Here is a 20964-nt window from a genome sequence, read left to right on the forward strand (position 1 = left end):
TTCTGCGGAGTAATGGTCCATTACTGGGCGATTAGACTTCGGTATTCCTCGAAAGCACCCGGACGCGCCCTTCTGAACCTCGCCCTGATCATTTCCTTGATAATGGTGTCAATGGTCAATTACCGGGCGATGAGAGCTTGTAGATCTCCCAAACCCATTACCTTCTTTGTCCGGTTTATCGCCCGCCCCTCTCCAGTCATTGACAAGCCTCCGCACTTTGTCATGCGAGCCGTTGTGATGTTGCAAACATCGCAACGGCGATCATGACAATCTATCAGTGATATTTCTCTGTTCCTGGAAGTCCAAGGTATCTCGCCCTGAGACTCCAGACATAACAGCACAAATACAAACAATATTGAAATAAAGGAATATTAAATACAAAGGAATTTGCAAGAGCTGCAAATAATTATAGTCTAATCTGCTGAAAAGGATGGATGCTCTGAAGATTACCCTGAAGATTAGCTCTTGGGTGGGTGGGGTACTTTGCCTAGTGAATTTTAACACATTTTGTAACATCTAAGCAGGACTTCTCCCCTGATCAGGAACCTCTTCTTACCTGCATCCAGTTGTGTCCCCCTTTTCCCTTCCCAGTGCAATTGTCCCTTCACCTTACACCATCTCAATTCTGTTTTGTTTTCCTTCTTTTTTTCCTTTTTCTGCTAGAAGAAGAAAGGGAATTTATACACGTTTGTTTCTGTATGTAAGAGGAGTTTGCACGTTTGAGAGAGAATGGTTGACAGATAGGAGATCTATTAATTTTATAAAGGGCTACTTTTTTTCTACAGGTACTTTATTTTAATCAGTTATTCATTTTCCCCCCTCTGGTTCTGCCCTTTTCTGGAATATAGCTTTTGCAAATATATACTGTATATTATAATATAATATAAAATATAATATAATATAATATAATATAATATAATATAATATAATATAATATAATATAAACATACATGTATGATGTACAAGTGTTAACACATGTACTGGATAAAGAAATCTCAGTGATTTGTTTCAGCTGGAGTTAGCAAACCGTGTTGTAGAGTTGGGCACTGCACAGGATTTTTTTTTTCTGTTTATAAATTTTTTGGTCTCTACTTTTACTTTACAGGTGGCGAGATGGTTGTAAATTCAGGGTTATCTTTCTTTCAGGCACTGTGGTAGCCTCAGAACTTGAGATGTCAGACTGAGCCCTGCACCCAGGTAAAATAACAGAACAGAGCTCTTGCCAAATGTAGCAGCTGTAACTGTCTCCCTCCCACTCCTTTGCTATTTGTGAGCACTCGTCTTGCCTAAACTCATTTTCTCTCTCTCTCACTCCCTCACACCTACTAGGCATCCAGATTCCGTGTCTACATACTCCAGCTGCTGAGTTTATCTTCCATCTGGATCTCCCCTTATTGTCCACAAGCTACTCTTCTGCTGGACCTTCTTCCACTCCTCCTTTTGGGCATACAGGGTGAAGGCTCCCTCTATTGAGCAGATGTGCCCAGATTCTACCAGCAGCTATTCTTGTTCAGGGAGTGCCAATTTATTTGCTGGTGGCAAGGACCTATAACAGTGTTTCTCAACCTTGGCAACTTTAAGATGTGTGGGCTTCATCTCCCAGAATTCCCATGCTGGCTGGGGAATTCTGGGAGTTGAAGCCCACACATCTCCAACACAAAGCCAAGGTTGAGAAATACTGACCTATAAGTTCCATGGGAGGAAGGCATCTTATCATTTCTGTACCTTTTCCTGGATGTGTGCTTTTCCCAGTAGTTATGATTGCTAAGATACCAGCATAGCAGTGGTACAGCTACTTCCTTCCTCAGCATAATTAGGATGCACTGCCCTTATGTCCATATTAGGATTTCACTCACTGATAATTGGTTTGTTAACTGAATTTAAATGCAGTACGAATCTGGACAGTTTATAAGTACAAAATATACAAAAGTATATTTTGTATGTTGCTGTTGTGAATGCCAGCCAACATACAAAATAACATACAGTACAGTTTAATAAACCAAGACTTTTATTCACTTTGGATGGAAAACATAGTTTTTCTCTTTTAAGGGAATCAAAATTGTTTAAAAATACCTGTGTCATTTACAGTTCAATCTTTGCTTTCAGTGATGAATCAATTAAGTATAACCTAAAGCAAAAAGGGGAGATTGGAGATTGAAGCATTCTGTGTGAGCATTCCTGAAAGCTGGAATTTGACTAGAGCAATGCAAGTTTTATAGCAGACAGACAATTTATTTACAGGAAATACAGGACAGGGATGGGCAAAGCCTAGCATTGAGCCAGTGAAATCCACCCAGAAAGTGAGTCAAACACCTGTGCCCGTGTGTGTGGAGGGCTCTGCTACTGGAGAGCAAATGTTCTCAGAGATTGTGAGGTTCGGGAAGAGACATTTGCAATTCTGTTTCTGAGTCTTTGAAGGGGAAGATCTTGCATATGTTATGGCTCCTTGGTGAGACAACTTCCCAGATATGGCAGGATTATAGCCCAAATCAGTTAAGATAAATTAAGACACATAAATCGCTAGCACACTAAAGGACAAACTAAATCAAATAGCCAAATAGAAAGGACCTGATAGATGCAAGGGCTGCTGTGTTTAGTCAAGGTGTACATTGATGCAGTTGCCTATTTGTGGAATATCACATTCAATCAACATAGCAAAACAACTTAGTGGTGTTGCAACCAGTGGTGCCTTGTCCCTTGTTTTGGTGGTCATATGCCCTACGGCATCCTTTTGTACTCGCAGATCTGTTGAACTGCCAAGATCTTACTCCATGCTGGTTTGAGGTGGTGGTAATTACAGTAAAATCCAACAGATCTGGGGTATGCTAGCTTGGGTGGTGGTGGTGGTTTTAATTTTAATTTATTTTAATTTGACCTGTAAATAAACTCAGATTTATGCAACTGAAACAACTGCATAACATTTACTTATTTACTCCTGCTTTCCTCTACACTTACTTTTCCTAGGTAGAATTTTACATTGTAAGCTTCTTGAGCGAGGAATACATCTTGAATTCTTATACAGATGATGTAGTGCTAATGGTGTAATATTGGAGAAATTACACAGGACTTCATTCTCATACCTTCATGGACCTTAGTAACACTGGGTTTCAAAAACATTGAGAGCCAATGTAATGTAGGGGTAAAGGGGCTGGACTAGGACCAGAGAGATCCAGTTTTAAGCCCACCCTCGCTGACTGGGTGGGGCCAGTCACTTTCCCCAAGCCTTACCTTCCTCCCAGGGTTGTGGCTATGGTGAAAATTTGGAGGGGGGTCTGATAACTACCTATGCTCACTTGAGCACCTGAAAAAAATGGTGTGAATATAAACCTAACAAAATAAATCAACGGAAAAAGTCACAGAACAGTGATTAAAAGCCCTAACGATCATGTCCAGAAGCTGTGGGTGGGCTTTTTCAGTTCTCTGATTCCCCACGATTTCCCCCCGTCTTTTCAGTCGTGAGAATTCACCCAGCCTACTTCAGGATTAGGAGCAGCTTCGGGACTCCCGAAGAAGCCGTGTCTTAATGGGACCCATAAAATGAGTGGCCACCGGATGTCGTAGCCGACAGATAAATCCTCTGAAACGTCATGTTCAGAGGGACCGAGGCAAGCGATTTCAGATCCCCAGACAGCCCCCGCACCCATTCCGAAATCCTCGCTGGGGAGCTTCTCCACGGGAGGGCATCTGATTGGCCAGATTCAGGGCTGGGCTTCAGGAACTTTTGACCGCCAGCCCCGTTTCTCAGAGCGACATTTGGCCTTCACGACCTCAACAGGGCACCCAGGCGGCTGATTGTCCCGGCGGTCTCTGTGTCTCTCTCTGTGTGTCTGTCTGTCTGTCTCTCACATACCCACCGATCCCGTTCCTTTTGCATCTCCGCGCCCTTGCCTCGATGGAGGAAGAGGGAGGCAACAAGCAACGGGGATTCAGCGGAGCCGGAGGGGGAGCGACAGAGGTGGGGAGAGAAAGAGCGAAGTAGGATGGGAAGCTCGAGGGGCTGAGAGGTTGCTGCGCGCGCACTCGCACACAAAGGAGACGGAGGAGGAAGCGGGCAGCGCCGCGCTTTGTGTGCTGAGGGGGGCGAAGCGCCGGCGTCTCCCGCTTCCTTGAAAGCAGCAGCGAGGAGAGGTGCGCCGAGAGGCCGGCCTCGTTGGGACAGGTGGGGTCTCGGCGCGGAGCGGCGCCCTTTGGTAAGCGGCGAGTGTCCGATTGCAGCGGCAAGATGCTCTGGGAGGGGGGGCGCGGCGGATGCGGAGCGGACAAGATGCAAAAGAGGCCTTTCTTGGGGCTGGTGGGGCAAGAGGCTTGCCAGGTAGGCTACAGGCTTCGGGAAAAGAGGACGGACCGGTAACTTTGGCTTCGCGTGCCTGCTTGGGTGCTCTGGCGCAGAGGGGTGTGCCTACTGGTGCGCGGTGGAAAAGGAGAAGGATGGGAGAGGTGCTAGGCTAAGAATAACTGTTGCATTTGTGCTTTCAAAGCGAAGAGATGGCGGCACGCCGGCTGCTGCGCCCTGCGCTTCTTGAATGCCTGCAAAGGGCTGGGCGCTGTGCAGAAACCCGGCGTTCACCCCGAGACCTCTGGTCCTTGTCCCAGGAAGCGAGCCGTCTAAGTCCGAGGAATGGCAGGGTTGATAACGAGGAGCGACGGCGTGGGTGGGGGCTGCAACGACATGAAGAGTAGCTTCTTGAGCTCCTTTGGGATGGAGTTGGTCCTTCTGCAGCTTGATCTCATGATGTTTCTGCTTTCGCTTTACTTGAAGAAAAAACTCCGTGGGTCTTTTGCTGTAGCGGTGGGTGATTCGGAAAGAGAGGTGCTGGCTGTTCAGTCTCGTCTTGAAAGCCGGTCTTTGGCTCTGAACTGGAATCCCTGCTTCCCAATTCACGCCTAGGGTGGGGGATTTGTCTGTAAGGAGCAAGGTGAACTATGGCTGTGGTTGTACAATACATTGAAGCATAAACTGGCCAGCCACATTGTAGCCTGGTGTGTTGAACCAACTCTCCCACTTGCTCGACTTACGATTCAGTGAGTATTTGTAGGTTTGCCCTATCTCTGCATTTTTCAAGGCACAGGTACACAAGGCAAATCAAATAATGGAATCTAAGAACTAAGTCAAGACATAGGCCTTTTTTTTATTCCACTTAAAATTCGTCCTCCCTGCTCCTTATTACTCCCCATTACTCCTAGGAGGTTGTTTAGGAATGGAGTCCCTTATTCTAGTCTTGGTGTAAGACTAGGTCTCAATTTATCTTAGTTTACAGGAGATACTAAAGTTCAGTCTCCACTGTTTGATTTCATGCTATATTTGAGGTTTCATATGGTTGGATATTTTCATGCAGAATAGTTTCCAGACATATGTAAAGTTTGGAGTAAATAGAAAGGTTCAGATCTATACTTCTCCCATAGCTTTCTAAGTCTACTGTGTGTATATATATATTTTACTGACAGTAATTGATACTTGTATTGGGAATGCAAGTGGAGGGGGAGGAGAACTGGTAAAACGATGTGAAAATGGTTACAAAGCAACGCTTAAACATGGATCACAGTGGGTATGCCATAAGATCACACATGCATTAAGTTTCTCACGTTTTTTTTCCTAATCTGGAAATTAATCTCCACATCATTTTGTGTGAATCAGCCATCTGTGCATGGATCTCATACCAATTCGAAAGAAAAAGAAAAAAAATAGATGCTAGTACAAGATAGGTGTTATAGGAATCTATATTATTCCACAAAATTTGGGTGTACAAGTTTTTGCATATTTATCTATTAAACATACCCTCTGCGATCACAGTGTAGTCAACTTCTTCCTCTTTTGAAGAGCTGGATGAATTTTAAAAGCTCCTTACCTGACTAAATATGGAGAGATATGGGTAAATTTATGTTTGTATATGTGGAGGATGGATGGATGGATGGATATGAATGCTTGTGGCTGCTTTGTAGCCCCCATCTTGCTGAAGTTAGCTTTCTGGACCAGAGGAAAAAGAGCTGATAAATTCCATCTTAGGTTTGTGTATGAGGGCAGCCATAGAAATCAAAATTATAAATAAAATGCATCAATATATGCTTCTTTAAGCTTGATCACTTCAATATTTTGGACTGCACCTTCCATCATTTTGTCACATGTAGGCTGAGATGGTAGCATTGTAGTGCAGATCCCACCCCAGGGTATGTGAACAGTGTTATCTTTTCCAAACTCAAAAAGTAAGTATTGGCAAAAACTATGTAGACACCTGCATTCTATTTTTGAGAAAGCGATTGATTAGAAAGTGCTACAGCAAAAATGTGTAATAGGATTACAGTAGAAGAGAATATACTGTATGTAGCTAAGGGCTGAACTGTGGAGTCCTTGGCGCTCTCTGAGCTTGGTTGCTTGCTTGCAGACATTTCATTACCCAACTAGGTAACATCATCAGTGCCAGGGAGTGTGGGGTTTACTCCCTAGTGTGTTCCCTAGAGAGCTCCCTAGTGAGCTCCCTAATGAGTTCCCTTGCTCCCTAGTGAGTGTGGGAGCAAGCCCCACACTCCCTAGCACTGACAAAGTTACCTAGTCAGGAAGTGAAACATCTGCAAGCAAATAACCGAACTCAGAGAGGACCAAGGACTCCATAATAGGATAAATTTTTAAATTAATTTTTATTGTAAACCGCCCAGAGTCCCTCCTTGTGGGGGAGATGGGTGGTGATTGATAGACAGACAGACAGACAGACAGACAGACAGACAGACAGACAGACAGACAGATAGATAGATAAATAAATCTGACACGAAGGACAAGAAAGAACTGAAAGTAGAGGAAAGCAGATGAAAGATATCTGTTATCAGTTTTCAATACTTAGCATAAAAAATTATCCTGCCTAGTCGGAGGCAGTAAGCAATAACTTCAATTTTTGCTAAATAAGCAGAGAAATATTCTAACTATAAAAGTGGTTCTATAGAAAAATAACTTACAGAGAGAAGATGTTACAGAATTCTAGAAAGATTCAGCTGTAAAAAAAATCTTGGAAGTCACTTCTGTTTTGAGAGCTGTTCTAATCATCAAGGAAGGATTCAATATACATGCTCTGGTGTATGTTCATCTATCTTACAGTAAACGGTTCTCCAAAAATATTGGAGGAAATTGGGAGAAATCATGTGATAGCACAGTTGTAGTTAAAGGACCGTGTTGATGCTTAGCAGTGCTATCTTTTTTCTCTATGACATAATAGCTCAGAAAATTGCAGAATAAAAGGCTCTCCTTTCTGAGACTGTGAAGGGGATTCTGGAATTCAGCATTGGTGTGGTTTAATTCTAATGGAATTCTGAAATGTTGCACTGTTTGCCGGCTGCATTTGGGGGCCTTGCAGATCATGGACATCCATGGAAGGGGAAGGGGAACAAATGATGCAAGTGCCATGACATCAGATATTGGAATGCAAGTACATAATCACAACATTTATGACAATTGTCAGTTGAACATCATCATGATATGGGGCAGTTGCTGTGGGTAAGATCGCTGGTGAAGCCAACGAAGGAGCTTTGGTTTATCAGTAGCTATTGCTCTCTTAGCAGGGAAGAGATCATTATTTTGATTATATAATAACCAAATGGCCTGGATGCTTAGTGCAAACAAGCATCAGGTTCGTTAGTTTGTGAACTTTGCCTAGGTGAGGTATGCCTATTACAGATGCATTTGGCTGGCTTTTGTTAAGAACAGGCTGCTTGTCTAGAGATTAAGCATACAGTATGCAAAACAGTTCTTATGAAGGTGAAAAAATAGAGGAAACAGCAGAGCCTTCACTTTCTGAATCTCTCTGCATGATATTTCTCTCCAGTAACTGTTTCTTCTGTTAGAAGAATGTGTAGCAGCACCTTTATCCCCTTTGGTAGTGAGATATTTCTTCTGTTCCCTTGGTATAGCAAATAGTCCAGCCTTTAATTGCTTCTGAACTATTGATCTTGTACCATTTATTTGCAGTTGTAATCCTTTAGTGGCACAAATTTTTATCTTTTTAGGCAAGCCGCTGTATTTCATGGCTAGACTAGAGAGTCAGCATAATAGCTTTTGAGCTAGCTATCATAGAACAGCTAAGCTGTCACTTGCTCTTTAGCCTTCCTTTGAGTGAAGAATGTTCCACTGCCGGACTAGAAAAGGGATTAAAACGTCTCTCCTGTCAAGGTCCCAGGGGTCATAGGATCCTTCGTGAAAGGCTGGCTTTCACTCTAGCCAATTTTTGACCGGGAAGGTCTCCCCCAACTCAAGTGGCTGGAGATACCACTCATGAATGTGCACAGGGGGAAATAGTTTGCTTGGCATTGCAATCTATGCTGCAGTGAGTCTGCAGTGGCATCCATGGGTCCTGTGTTACCAGCCCAGTCTACTAACTTTCCCGAAGAATATTCAGGTAATTGATATAAAGTAGTTACTGTGTGTAATTGCAGATAAACTCATCTGTGGATAAGCTGGCCCTCAAAACTTCAACCAAAATACCATGAAAAATGTGTCCCCTGTGGATAAGCCAAATCTTGAATTTTTAACCATAGTGACAGGCGGGAAACTGCAAACTGTTACATCATCATTTATAAAATCACACAATTTTAAGGCAGTGATGGGCTTTAAAACACTTGAACTCTGGCCCGCAGATAAGCTGAACCCAATTTTGGGGGTGTATTTTGGAACCAAGTATTTTTGGCTTATCTACAAGTATATACAGTACTGTTGGGTGAATCAATCATGACTGATTGATTTGAAGTCAAAATTTGTTCAGAGACTGTGCTGAGCTTTCCACAGGAGTTTTCCCGAGATTTTGCCTAGAAACTGGGGGAGTTGTAAACCTGTACATGTAGAGAGTGCTAGATTAGGGAATTCAGGTAGTATAGCTCTTGTCTTAGAAACACAATTTGGATTTAAATCTTTTCAGTTACTGCTTCATAGAAGTATGTGATAGAGGTAAAGAGAAATCTTTGCAGTACTACAGGTAGCATAAAGAAATTCTCTGGTAGTGAGGAACAGGAATTCCTTGGGTTATCCAGTATCTCTCCAGTAGGTATAGCAGGCACTTGTGAAATTGTGTCTTAAGTTCCAGAAGGACTGTGGTAATGAGGTCGTGCTGTCTCCCCTTGCTGAACTTATGAAGGAAAAGAGAAGATGGAAGAGGCTGATGGTAGCACATACTCACATACAGGTAGTCCTCATGTAGCGACCATAGTTGGGACAACTTGGTTCTTAAGTGAAGCAATCGCTAAGTGAAACCATGACTGTGCATATAAACTTACTTCAGCTTTCCTTTGCTTTACAGACCTGCGAAGACTGTAAATGCGAGGATTGGTTACTAAGTTACTTTTTCATCACTGTTGTAACTGCAAACGGTTGCTGTATGAGGCAGTCGCTAAACAAGGACTACCTGTATATTGCTTTTAATAATAAAATCTGGATTTTGATCTCGGTACTTTAATTTTAGAACAAAAGCTTGGACTTCAAAGAGTTGAACAGAAAATGAATGATTTTCTTATAAAGAGGAAAATCTTTAACCACTGTTATCAAAATCCAGTGTCTCCGTATTTGGGACCCAAACTACATATGACAGTGAACAGACACTTCTTTTAATCCAAGCCTCATTCAGACTTACCCCAACTGTACAAATTGGAGGGTCCAGTTTGGAATTCAAGTGTATCAAATGTAAATGAAGTATCACCCTGCACATGCACGCACACACAAGTTGCTACTAATTTCCTCTATTCACTTTTCTTTGCCCAAGTTCTGGGTGGAACCTGTCTTGGGAATAACTGGCATTCAGGAACAGATCATGGAAAGAAGACCATTTGTCCAACTACTATTATACATGAAATTATTGCCAGTTACTGTAAATTTTAGTGGTTATGAATTATTAGCAGAAAAAAATCTATAACCTGGAAAAGAGCAATTAAACTAAAAGTGTTTACCTAATTACAATAAAGATTTTTAAAAATGTGAATGTAGGCTGTGTACATAAAAAAAGAACTTGAACTACTGTATATAACACAAATGTCTTCTTGGTCATAATAATTAGGTATGTAATTACCACAGCCATAGGAAGTCCACAGCAGCAGTCAATGACATTTAAATGGCGGGTGCAACCAGGTGATCCAAGCCCTGGCTCTCTTTAAGTCAATGTGAACTGTGCAATGCATGTTAAAGAGGAGTAGGACATTGCCTGGTTGTGCCCATCATGTTGACATCAGTGACCGTCACTATGGACCCTCCTGCATAGTTATCATTCAGAAAATAGAGTTGGACAAGTTTCAGACACTAAGGAATTCTATAAAATGAGAGTAGCCACTTAAAAGACTTGTTTCCATGTAGATACAAGGATGTTTCAGTGAACGGGGTAATAGAGAACCCAAGGGAGCTGTTCTTACAGGCCAGAAAAAATCTACATGGGAGCAGGTGGTCTATTAGACACCTTGGTCCCAAGCCATGTAGGACTTTAAAATTCACAACCAATGCCTTGGATGGTACCCAGGAGCTAACCAATACTACTTTATCTGTAGGGAGAATTCAAAGAACACCCACTGTGCCCTTACCAGAGCCTAGATATCTTACCCTGGGCAATTCAGGCCTGCTTACAAATACGTAGAGGCCAGCAGTATCCAAATGGAACCCAAAGAACAAAGAGAGAGCTTCAGCTTAACTGTTAGCAGGCCAGGTCAGGAAACAGACTCCACAACTACCACTGGAACTCTATTTTATTGTTGCAGGCTATAACAGCAGCATCTTGAAAGCCTGACAGAGATTCCCCAAAGAGAATTCAAGGTGGGGCAATCTTTAGTTTCTTTCTCACTCACTTCTCCCTTTCAGAGTTAAATTGACTTTTCCATAAGGGCTGTTCAATACAATCTTTAAGGCCATCTCTGCACTCCTCTACATTAACCTCAAGTTCCATCATTGGTTGAGAAACTCTTATTACCTGAAATGGGTATATACAATCCAGCCCCTCCAGAGATGCTCAGGCACAGCTGCTGTCATCACCTGTTACAACTCCAGGTGAAGAAAAATGCTCCCTCACCTCTGTGGCAACCCAACCCAGCTCATTTCACCTTGGCGGGTGGTGCCCTGGGAAGGAAGTGGGGAACAAGGGTGCTTTCTGTGCTATCACTAGCATCACCTTGCCCACCACTTTATCCTTGAGCTTCCCAATCATCCATTTCACAGAGCAATGAGAAATTGGCCCGGAATCCTATGGGGTGGCTCTCATTACTCCACTGAGAGGGAAGTAATGGTGGCAGGATAGGGGTATTGACAGAAATGTCTGAGTAATGAGGCAAAAACAGTAACCTATGGAGGTGTGGGGGGGCATGCGAGGGAGAACTGTGCATTTAACCGCAGGTATAAGAAGATTGATGTATGTGATAGATATAAATTTTATCTGCATTCTCGTAAAATTACACCACCTGTATTTACAGAGAGTTGGTTTTACAACAGATTAGGACAAACAGAAATACCATAATTCATAATGTATTTGATTTTTATTGAATTCCCTTTTCCCATATGTGTAAAACCAAATTATATTCATCCGTTAATATCTATGTGCTATGACTTTAGCCAGGCCTAGATTTTGACCAATAATTCTGTATCTTTCCATCTTTAGTTAGTTTCAGTGAAAGTAGTATTTAGTTAGATTTAGTGAAAAAGCCCTTGGTTTACAAAATACATAATACTGGTTGTTTGTCAGCATACATGTATATTTTAATGTAATAAAGCAATAGAGAGCAGGGTTCAGAATGAGTGTTCTGTGCTTCTGTCTCCACTATTATCTCTGTTTTCCTTGCCTCTTTACCATGTCTGAATGTGTGGTTGGTTCGTTTGTTTTTAATAATGTGTTGCCATACAGCTTCCTGATGTCAGGAGTCTGGCAGCACTTCTTAAAAGTAATATATTTTATTAAAAGGCATAAGCTTTTGTGAGCTGCCACTCACTTCATCAGATGAATGAAGTGGCTAAATTGATGTAGGATTTAAACTGGGGTGAGATGGGGGGAGGGAAAGACAAGTTGGTTATGCAAGAGACAGATTACAAATCCCTTATCAACACTTATAGTGTGTTAAAAACTGGCTGTGTTTGTTGAGACCTTCTGAGATTGCCTGGAACCTTTTGGTGCATTTGAGTTCAGCAACCTCTTGTTCAGTGCTGGAGATAAAGTCCAGTTTTTCCAAAACAATCATGTCGAGGCCTGCTATAGAGTGTCCTGGGAGATTGAAATGCTCTGATACTACTGTGTCCTTGTTTGGCCCCCACATCTACACCAACAGCACCATCATGCACCCCAAAAGTACACACACAATTCGAGGTGCCTTTACATGCTTTTCGTCCAATGTGATATATGTCATCTGTCAGCAATGCCTTTCTGGGTTCTATCTAAGACAAACTTTGTTCTATATTATACTGGGATAAGCTTTGCACAAAAGAATTAGTGGACACAAATTTGACATAAAGAATCAAAACAAGAACTAAGTAGTATCAGAGCATTTCAACCTCACAGTACACTGACCTCTAAGTGACTGTTTATCACAAAATTATTACTTTGCTCTATTTTAGAAAGCCTAATTCCTCACCCACTGCCAGTATTCAAAATAGCTTTGATGGCAGTGTTAATGGTCAAATAACTTGCAGTGGCTGTCTTGGTGTGAATTTTGGCTTGTCAAATTGGAGAGGACTCTGCCCTTTGCTTGTACTGTTCTAGTATCTAACCTGAATACTTTAACCTTCTTATGGGTACTGATGTGATACCCAAGGCATAGCCATAAGTGAAGAGAGCAGGAAATAACAAGCCAACCACAGAGGGGAACGGAAATGAATCAGGGCCATTTCTTAAGTAGCGTGCATGCTCTGCAGAACAGAGAGGCCAGAGTGTTCTAGCAAGTATAAGAATACATGAACAGGAGAGATTGAAATGACAGTGAAGATGCAAACAAACTGAAACTAGGTAGGAGAATTGAACAGTTTTGTTTTTCTGGGCAGAATTAAAGGAACTGGCTAGACAAATTGCAAGGAGCAAGTTTTTATTCTAACTGCATGGCAGTAAGTTTTTACTCTATGTGCATGGCAGTAGGTGTCAAAATTAGAATTTAGGATATGTCACTGAAGAGCAAATACATTCCTGATATGAAGACCTCTTCACTGATGGTTAGGGACCATATTCTTCCATGCTGGTCCAGGGCAGGTTGATAGGTAGGTATTTATTGACTTCTCAGTTTAGGGTAGCCCAAAGTCACCCCATGCCTAAGGGAGAAATACAATGTGAGTCTCCCTACTCCTCCTCTCTCTCTCTCTCTCTCTCTCATCTACCAAGCTATATTGATAGCTACTGTTTTAAAATTGTTTTTGTAAAATATGTTTATTAATGACTTTATTAAAATTAGATTCGTTACATATTGATGTTAATATGTTCATGTGCATGTTTGCAAATATACTAAAATGATGCAATTTTAAGACATTTCTGCTAAGAAGTTCATTAATGTATGAGATTGCATTCAAAATCTTTTTTTAATCGCTTGAACTGCAATTAGCCTGAAAAGGAAATAAAGAACAATAAAGTAATGGATGTGTATGCTAGCCGTATTTGTGCAGTTTTTATATGACTATCAGAGTGACCCAGTCATCTGGGATTTACATGTCAGAATGAGAAGAAATATTTTAGTACAGAAGACTCACCTTTCCCCTTCTCTCTTCAGTTATCAGGAGGGACCACCATAAATCACATCCACACTGAAGAATTAGCCAGTCCAGATAAGTGAAGATACAAACCTGTGTGGGTGAGAATATAGCACTATGTTCCAAGCTAAGGGACCATCCAGTACAGCCTCTTCTAATGTATGTACAGAAATCAGTATCTTTAAACTGCTGCTACTTCATGGGGAGTAAATTGGGAAGTAAAATTGTTCATACATTGCACCAAGTCATGGTTTGCTTTAACCATGTTTTTCATACATGGTTATTAAACCAATGGCTGGGATCACATGTAGCAATAAGTTATAATGCAATCGATGTGCTTTTGATTTAGCAGTATGTGTGAACCAAGTGGGAGGAGATGGGCGGTGACAAATTTGACAAATAAATAAATAAATGTGTGAACCAAGCAAAAATTTTGTTACTTCTTCATGGGTGACCATATCACTGTAGTTATGCAAATAACAAACTTCTTGTAGTACTTTAAATAACAACACGATCATTATGGCATAAGTTTTAATGGAATAGAGTCTATTTTAAAAAATACTTTTGTCATTGGTAGGAATATGGGTATAAAGAAAAAATTAATAGTGAAGCCAAATGGTCATGAACGGGAAGTGCTATTCAATTAAAGCATAAATGTATAGAAAATAATAATTTCTTGTTACAACAGCAGTAATTTGTGTTATCAGTATAATCCCAGCATTATCAGTGTAATAAAAACCTGTAGTAGGACAGGAACCGGCTGGCTCAAATCTGAAGTTCAAACTTCAAATTCAATTAATTTCTATCCATTTGGGACTAAATAGAGACATGATTTTCTTTCTTGCTCTTGTAATTTAACATGCTAGGTAGATTGTGGTCTAATGATGAATATTCCCTCTAATACAAAATATGAAATATTTTGTAAACTTTTAAGCTTTAATTTTTCTTGACATTGCATTTCAGAACCATTGGGCCCTTTGTGTTTTTAGTTCCTCTTGTCTTTACCTTATGATATATGTATGTGTATGTATCCCTTTGTATCTCTCATTGGCTCTCATTCAATGAATCTTTAAATTCAGTCATAGAAATATCTGTGAATGAGCTGGAAATAAGAAGTAATTTCAACCCTCAACAAATCCTATGAATTTGAATGTTAGTTGAACAGGATTCACACACTGTACATGTCTCAACTCTTGGATTATCTGCTGAGAGGTCACGTGTGGTCAAAGTAGGGAGCTTAGAACAAAGTTCTAAAACAGAACAGCCTTAGCAAAACTCAAGACTTGTTACCTGTATTTTGATCTCTATCAGCTTCTCAGTGTTTCCTAGGGCACATGCTACATCATCCTTTATTCTAATCAATCTAATCAATCAATCAATAGTAGTTTTATGTCTTTACATATATTTACAGGCAAACAATTACAGATTATGTTACAAGGGATTGTATCTATTTTATTCCATATATGTTGCTCAGGTATTTCCAAACAATTCATTTGAAGATGTGATCATACAGATTTACCTGAATATGTTCTTCCACGGTGTCACTTGTGGATTTAGTAGTCATTTTTTCCTATTTCTTTTTTTACATATTCTATAAAGCAATATCATGTCTCTCCGAAGTTTCTGAGTCTTTTTTATTTGCATTATTATTGCTCTTGATTTATTGTTAATAATAATCAAACAACTAAAAAGTCCAAGAAAACTACTAGCTTGCTAATTTGTCATAAGCAGTTATAATAGAAGTCAGTTGAACAACTGCAGTTTGTTTTCAAATCTATACATATGATTTGCCATGCAAGAATGAGCATTAATTTTCATTTCCCTTCTCCCTTTTTTCTTTCAGGAAGCAAAGAGCAACACGGGGACATCCATTGTGCAGAGATCCAAGGTAGTTATCACTCCTTTCTCTTCTTTTTGGCATGATTACTTCAAGAAGTTGCGGCTGTAAAATAAGTAACCTGTTTAAGGCTGGGAGTTCAAATTATTTGAATCATTCCTATCTTTGATCATAGGAATGGTCAGAGCTAGGTGGCTTATTTATCTCTCAGCTACAAAAGTAGTCAGTCTCTTTCTCAGCAAACTTAACCCAAAAGGGGAGGTTGGAGACTTGTCAGGTTGAGCTTGTCTGGATAATAAGGCAGACAGTACCAACCCTTCTTTCACAGGTGCATTCACCACCACCCTTACTCAGCCACCTGTTACTTCCCAGGCACCTTTTACCATCCAAGAAGGGCAGAGATCCAGACTGCAGATGGTGGAACTGATATTGCAAAGACTCTCCACTTCCTCAGGACCAGCAGGTTCAAACTTATCCCAGATTACTTTGCAAGAGGTTACTTTGTCACCTCTACAGGATCTGCTCAACCAGCATCTAACTGAACAATTTTCTCCTCCAGGTGCCCAGTGAACTCTTCAGAGTGGCTCAATAAATGCTTTTCTGGCCCTCCTTCGGCAAAAAGTTCTGATTCTCTCTGAATAGAGCCACTCTAGGATGTGATAAGAGCAGAGATATCTTGTTCTTGCCACCATGGTATAGGCTCAAACCCAAACTCTTATCACTGTTCAGGCAGATTTACATTACTGCAGGCATCTCCTCTGTTACATAATGGCCCAAAGCTCCTGAGTAAACCAAGGAAATCCCCTGGATCAGTGAGCAGGAGAAGCTGCTCAGGTACAGCCTTGTCAAACGCTACTGCCCTCTACATATTCTGGGATACAACTAAGGCCTCAGCCGAACTGCCCACCTTGGACTCAAGAAATTTTACTTGGAAGCCAAGTCATTCCATTAGACCCTTGGACATTAATTGTACTAATGAAATTGTTCTTGTTAGCTTTTCTTTAATAATAAACTGAAATATTATTTAAATAAGCATGGGTATTACTGAAATAACAACAACAGTTTTGGCCAAGTCAAAATATGAGTGAGGGGGTTGCCACTAACTGCAGTTTCCAACTCTAACCGTCCTTCTTCAAGGACAGCACGAGGTAAAACACATTGCAGTAGTCAAACTGTGAAATGGTAAGTGGGTGAGTCACTGCTGCAAGGCCATCCTGATCCTAAAAAGCTGAGAACTGATGTACCAGTCAAAGCTGTGAGGCCAGCCTCTTTTCAAACGTAGTGCCTCTGTCTCTTCAGATCACATTCTTTTATCTGTGTGCAACATATTTATAGAACACATGTGTATGGCAATAGCAACAGAATAATTTATCTTCAGGCATAAACTACATTTTATGCAGAGTATTATAATTTGATACCTTTGATACTTTTAAACCTCAATTTTGGAAGGCAAGTTGATGGAGAGAGGTAACTCTCTTTTTAGATGTTTTTAAAAATATCTTCACTAAAGGCCAGTTGAACTAAGTACATGAATTTCCATCTGTGGTTTTAAAATTTTAAATAGAAACAATGTGGGAAGATTAGGATTAAGGATTGTGCTACAGAATGAGATTTAGTCCCAGTCCTAGTGAAAATCACTTCCCACTTCCTACAAGCTGTTAATTTGATCAGGAGTGAAGTTTTCATTGGCACAATATGCACTAGGGTTAAAAAAAAAAAAGCAGAAAAACAAAAAAATTAGAGCCTAGTAAAATGGAATTTGAGTTCACATCCATCTGAAAAATTGGAGCAATTGTTAGGTAAGGTAGAAAGAGCCAGCTAAAATGCTATAACCATGTTACCCATTCTTCATGTTATTTTTTTCCTGTCTTTTGCCTCTTAATGTATATTCAATTATAGGTTATTGCAGCATTCTTCCACCTGGGGGCTTCTTCAAATGCTGGCCTATGATAACCATTATCTCCAACCTCTAGTAGTCATGTTGGCTGAAGCAATATGAAATTATAGTTCAGGATAGTTCAGGATAGCTAGAAGACACTATGGTAGAGGAGGCGGTTTAGTGCTGAGTCCTTTACAATGGTTTTCAACAGCGCTTTGTTTTGCTATTTATTATTTATTTATTTAATTTTTATCCCCCCTTTATTATTTTTATAAATAACTCAAGGCAGCAAACATACCTAATACTCCTATTATTTTGCACTCTGAATTCCAGTGCCCTTCACTTCTTAGACTTGGAACGTTCTTCATAAGCTACTGCTAACAGTAGCTTACGTCAGCTATTAAAGCACTTAAAAAACCAAGCTGCCTCTCAAGATTGCATTTATTTACTACTAGCCAAACATATCTGAAGTTAGGAAGCCTGGCATATGAATCAAAGCATGCCCTAGTCAAACAGCTTTGAAATTGTATCTTTACAATTAAATCACTGGTAGTTGTACATTGTCCTTTTCCCTTGCCACCTCCTTTTCTGGAACTTAATTTTACCCACATCATCTTCAGTCATTCAGCCTGAAGGCCCAGGTGAAGGAGACGTGCAGTGCCTGCCAGAAAACTGTCTATCCTATGGAGCGCCTGGTCGCTGATAAATTTGTCTTCCATAACTCCTGCTTTTGCTGTAAGCATTGCCACACCAAACTAAGGTAAGGGAAAAGTGAAAAGCTTTCCTCTTTTGCTTTGGGGAGCAAGCAAGGTAAAGGGAATATGGGGTTGGGGGTGAATCTCTTTGGAAACTCCTGGTTGTTGACTCTGACATTAATTGTAATTCCATCCCACCCCATTCAACAGCCCAATAAGGAACTGAGAATAGGTTCAGCTCTGACAAAACTGTTTGATATGACATCTCATATTTTTCAGCTTCTGTACCATGCACTGAATGCTACCCAGAGTGTGCCAAATATGTTGGCTTGAGTCAGAGGAGTATTTTCCTTTTTCTTTAAGGGCAACCATATCAAGGTTATTTAAGATCCCATTTTTTTCAGCTTTAGACAGTTGTTAAAATTTAAAGCACAGGACAAGGGGGTATTAATCTTTTCTCAGTCTGCTGAAGTTGTTAAAAGAAATTAAAGAAATAGGAGATTTTGCTATGAGGAAAAAAAAGCTTAGTATCTATTCGCAGAGAGCAGTACCACCTAGCTGATCTTGGCTGATCTAGAAAAAGTTAAGCAGAGTTGGACATGCTTTGTACCTGAATAGATGAAACTGAAAATTATCTCAGAAAAAAGTAATGGCAAACTACTTCTGTATTGTTGCCAAGAAAATCACATGGATGTTGAGTTTGCATCAAATAAGACTTGACTCTACTAAGCTTAGTCATAGCACAGGAATTGTCAAAAACAGGACTAATTTAGGCTTCTTTTTGCATTCTGACATGGAAAGAAAATATAGGTGTTTATAGCATTTGAATATTCAAATGATTTCACAGCAGCCTTGCTGGTGCGGTATAATAATTACGCTTCCTCTGCAGGGGTAGGTATCATGCTCACATTACACATGTATGTGATGATGGCTGAATCTGAAAGGTGCTATGTTGCAGATTCACAGGAAGGGCCCAGCAGCAAACTCATAACTTCCTTTTTTGTACTGTGACTGTCACTGTACTAGCTTTCTTCCACTGTTAGGATTGTGCAATTTTCAGCCCTTTCCCAGTAAGCCCTGACCTGTTCCTCTTATTTCCATTCAGCTTGGGTAGTTATGCAGCTCTCCATGGGGAATTCTACTGCAAGCCACATTACCAGCAGCTGTTCAAGAGCAAAGGCAACTATGATGAAGGTTTTGGGCGCAAGCAGCACAAGCAACTCTGGCTGCAGAAAGAGGTGGAGAATGGTACTGATACAGCATGACCCACAGCCTATAGTTCCCCACTTTGAGACCCTTGATATGGGGATGAACTGAGCTGATGGAGAGCAGTGGTAGTTGCAAGATGGCTAGGAGCAGGGAAGACTAAGCAGGGACAGACTATGGTCTTAATGGACTGTGGAAAGAACTAGGTACCCAAAAAACTACACAGACCATGTTGAAAGCTTGAAATTTTGCTCTACTCATGCAAAAGCAGGAACACTAATGCTATAAAGAGGACAGGGTCATACTAGTAATGCACTTGCAATCAGGATCGTAGCTAAACAGTTTGACTAGACAAGCTGTAAATGTGGTGTTTCACATCCGTACATCTCCTTGGCCAGGAGAAGTCTATGATGACTACACATTATTCATATACCATGTTAAATAAAACCCGTCTCCCCTTTAGCATCCTAACAGATTAACCGGGATGTTGCTTACCTTACTCTTGAACCTCAAGTCAAAGGAACTTTTCCAACAGGCTTTAGGCAATTCTTACCTTTTCTTTCTTTACATCAAACTTTGAAAGAGATGGAGTACTATCTATTCCAAATATCTGGCCATCTGGATAAACAAATTATGCTAATAGGCAGCAACACATTGAATTCTGACAATGAATTAACTTAGAATCCTGAATATAGCCTGTATCTCCTTTCCTGTGGGGAGGCCATGTGCTTTTCCTGCAGAGGCCATACACATGTCTAGGAGTGAAGATGCATGTATTCAGCTTCAGAAATTCTAAACAACATTGAAATAGAAAATACAATTCTTGATTTTTCAAGCAAGCATATAAAAGACACCCCTGCACACTAAGAGGGGTGGGGGTAGGATTGGTGTAACACAGAAGCATGTATATTAGTCCAAAATCATGGTGAACTTGGCTCTGAAAGGGGATCGCAGACCTTGCACCCTAGTTCTCATCAGCTCTGTTCTATCCATTCAGCCTTAAACTCTGGGGAAGAATTCAGTGTCTATCTTTTATATCTGCCTTTTTCAGTGGTATGTGATAAGCTGAAGCACACTTGTGGTGTTTGTGTCCAGAGCTGCGCTGTCTTATTTTTGTAATATAAGTTTTCTGAGCCTTTCTTCTTTGATGTTTTATGGAAGTTTTGAGTACAGAGATGAAATGTACAACTTCTGCTTCAGTATCCAAAAGATTTCTTGCTCAACAAGAAACAATGGTAAGAATTCTGCATGGGAAAACAATCCAGCCATAATTTTATGCATTAAAAAACCAGCAGTTTAATATTACCTGCTGTAAGAAAAGCTGTGGTTCACAACACAACACAACACAACACAACACAACACACTAGATCCGACTCACCAGATGGCATGTCCAGCAGCTTTAAAACATGTCTTCCTTAATAAAAGATAGTGTTTGGTGCCTACATTCCAGAGTATACAGAAAAAAGTGCTTAGTATATCAGGCTGGGAGAGAGGATGAAAATGCTGAATATGCCTTTCCCACATTTAAATGAATCCCACAATTCAAAGCCACATAGGTATGGTTCATTTGCCTGGTTGCAGGTTTTAAAGAGAACATCTGATGAAATAACTTGTTACTCTGAAGAATCACTTGAGGCAAAAATATATATATACAACTGAGACAATTTTCACTATACCAAAAAGG

General features: G+C 40.6%; 1 protein-coding gene across 3 annotated transcripts; it reads left to right on the plus strand.

Annotated features, from left to right (window-relative positions):
• The first annotated feature begins 3886 nt into the window (after positions 1-3886).
• LIMD2 (LIM domain containing 2) lies at positions 3887-20922 on the plus strand. Of its 3 annotated transcripts, none has more exons than XM_063300420.1 (5): positions 3887-4190; positions 13684-13822; positions 15507-15551; positions 18000-18139; positions 19180-20922. In XM_063300420.1, the coding sequence occupies exons 2-5, from the start codon at positions 13781-13783 to the stop codon at positions 19337-19339; spliced, it is 387 nt and encodes a 128-aa protein (XP_063156490.1). In that variant the 5' UTR covers positions 3887-4190; positions 13684-13780; the 3' UTR covers positions 19340-20922. The 3 variants fall into 3 exon arrangements, with proteins under 3 accessions (XP_063156490.1, XP_063156493.1, XP_063156492.1); XM_063300423.1 differs by lacking the exon at positions 3887-4190 and adding an exon at positions 10747-10765; XM_063300422.1 differs by lacking the exon at positions 3887-4190 and adding an exon at positions 12884-13030.
• The last annotated feature ends 42 nt before the right edge of the window (positions 20923-20964 follow it).

The sequence above is a fragment of the Candoia aspera genome, chromosome 4 (assembly GCF_035149785.1).
Source record: "Candoia aspera isolate rCanAsp1 chromosome 4, rCanAsp1.hap2, whole genome shotgun sequence".
NCBI classification, from domain to species: domain Eukaryota; kingdom Metazoa; phylum Chordata; class Lepidosauria; order Squamata; family Boidae; genus Candoia; species Candoia aspera.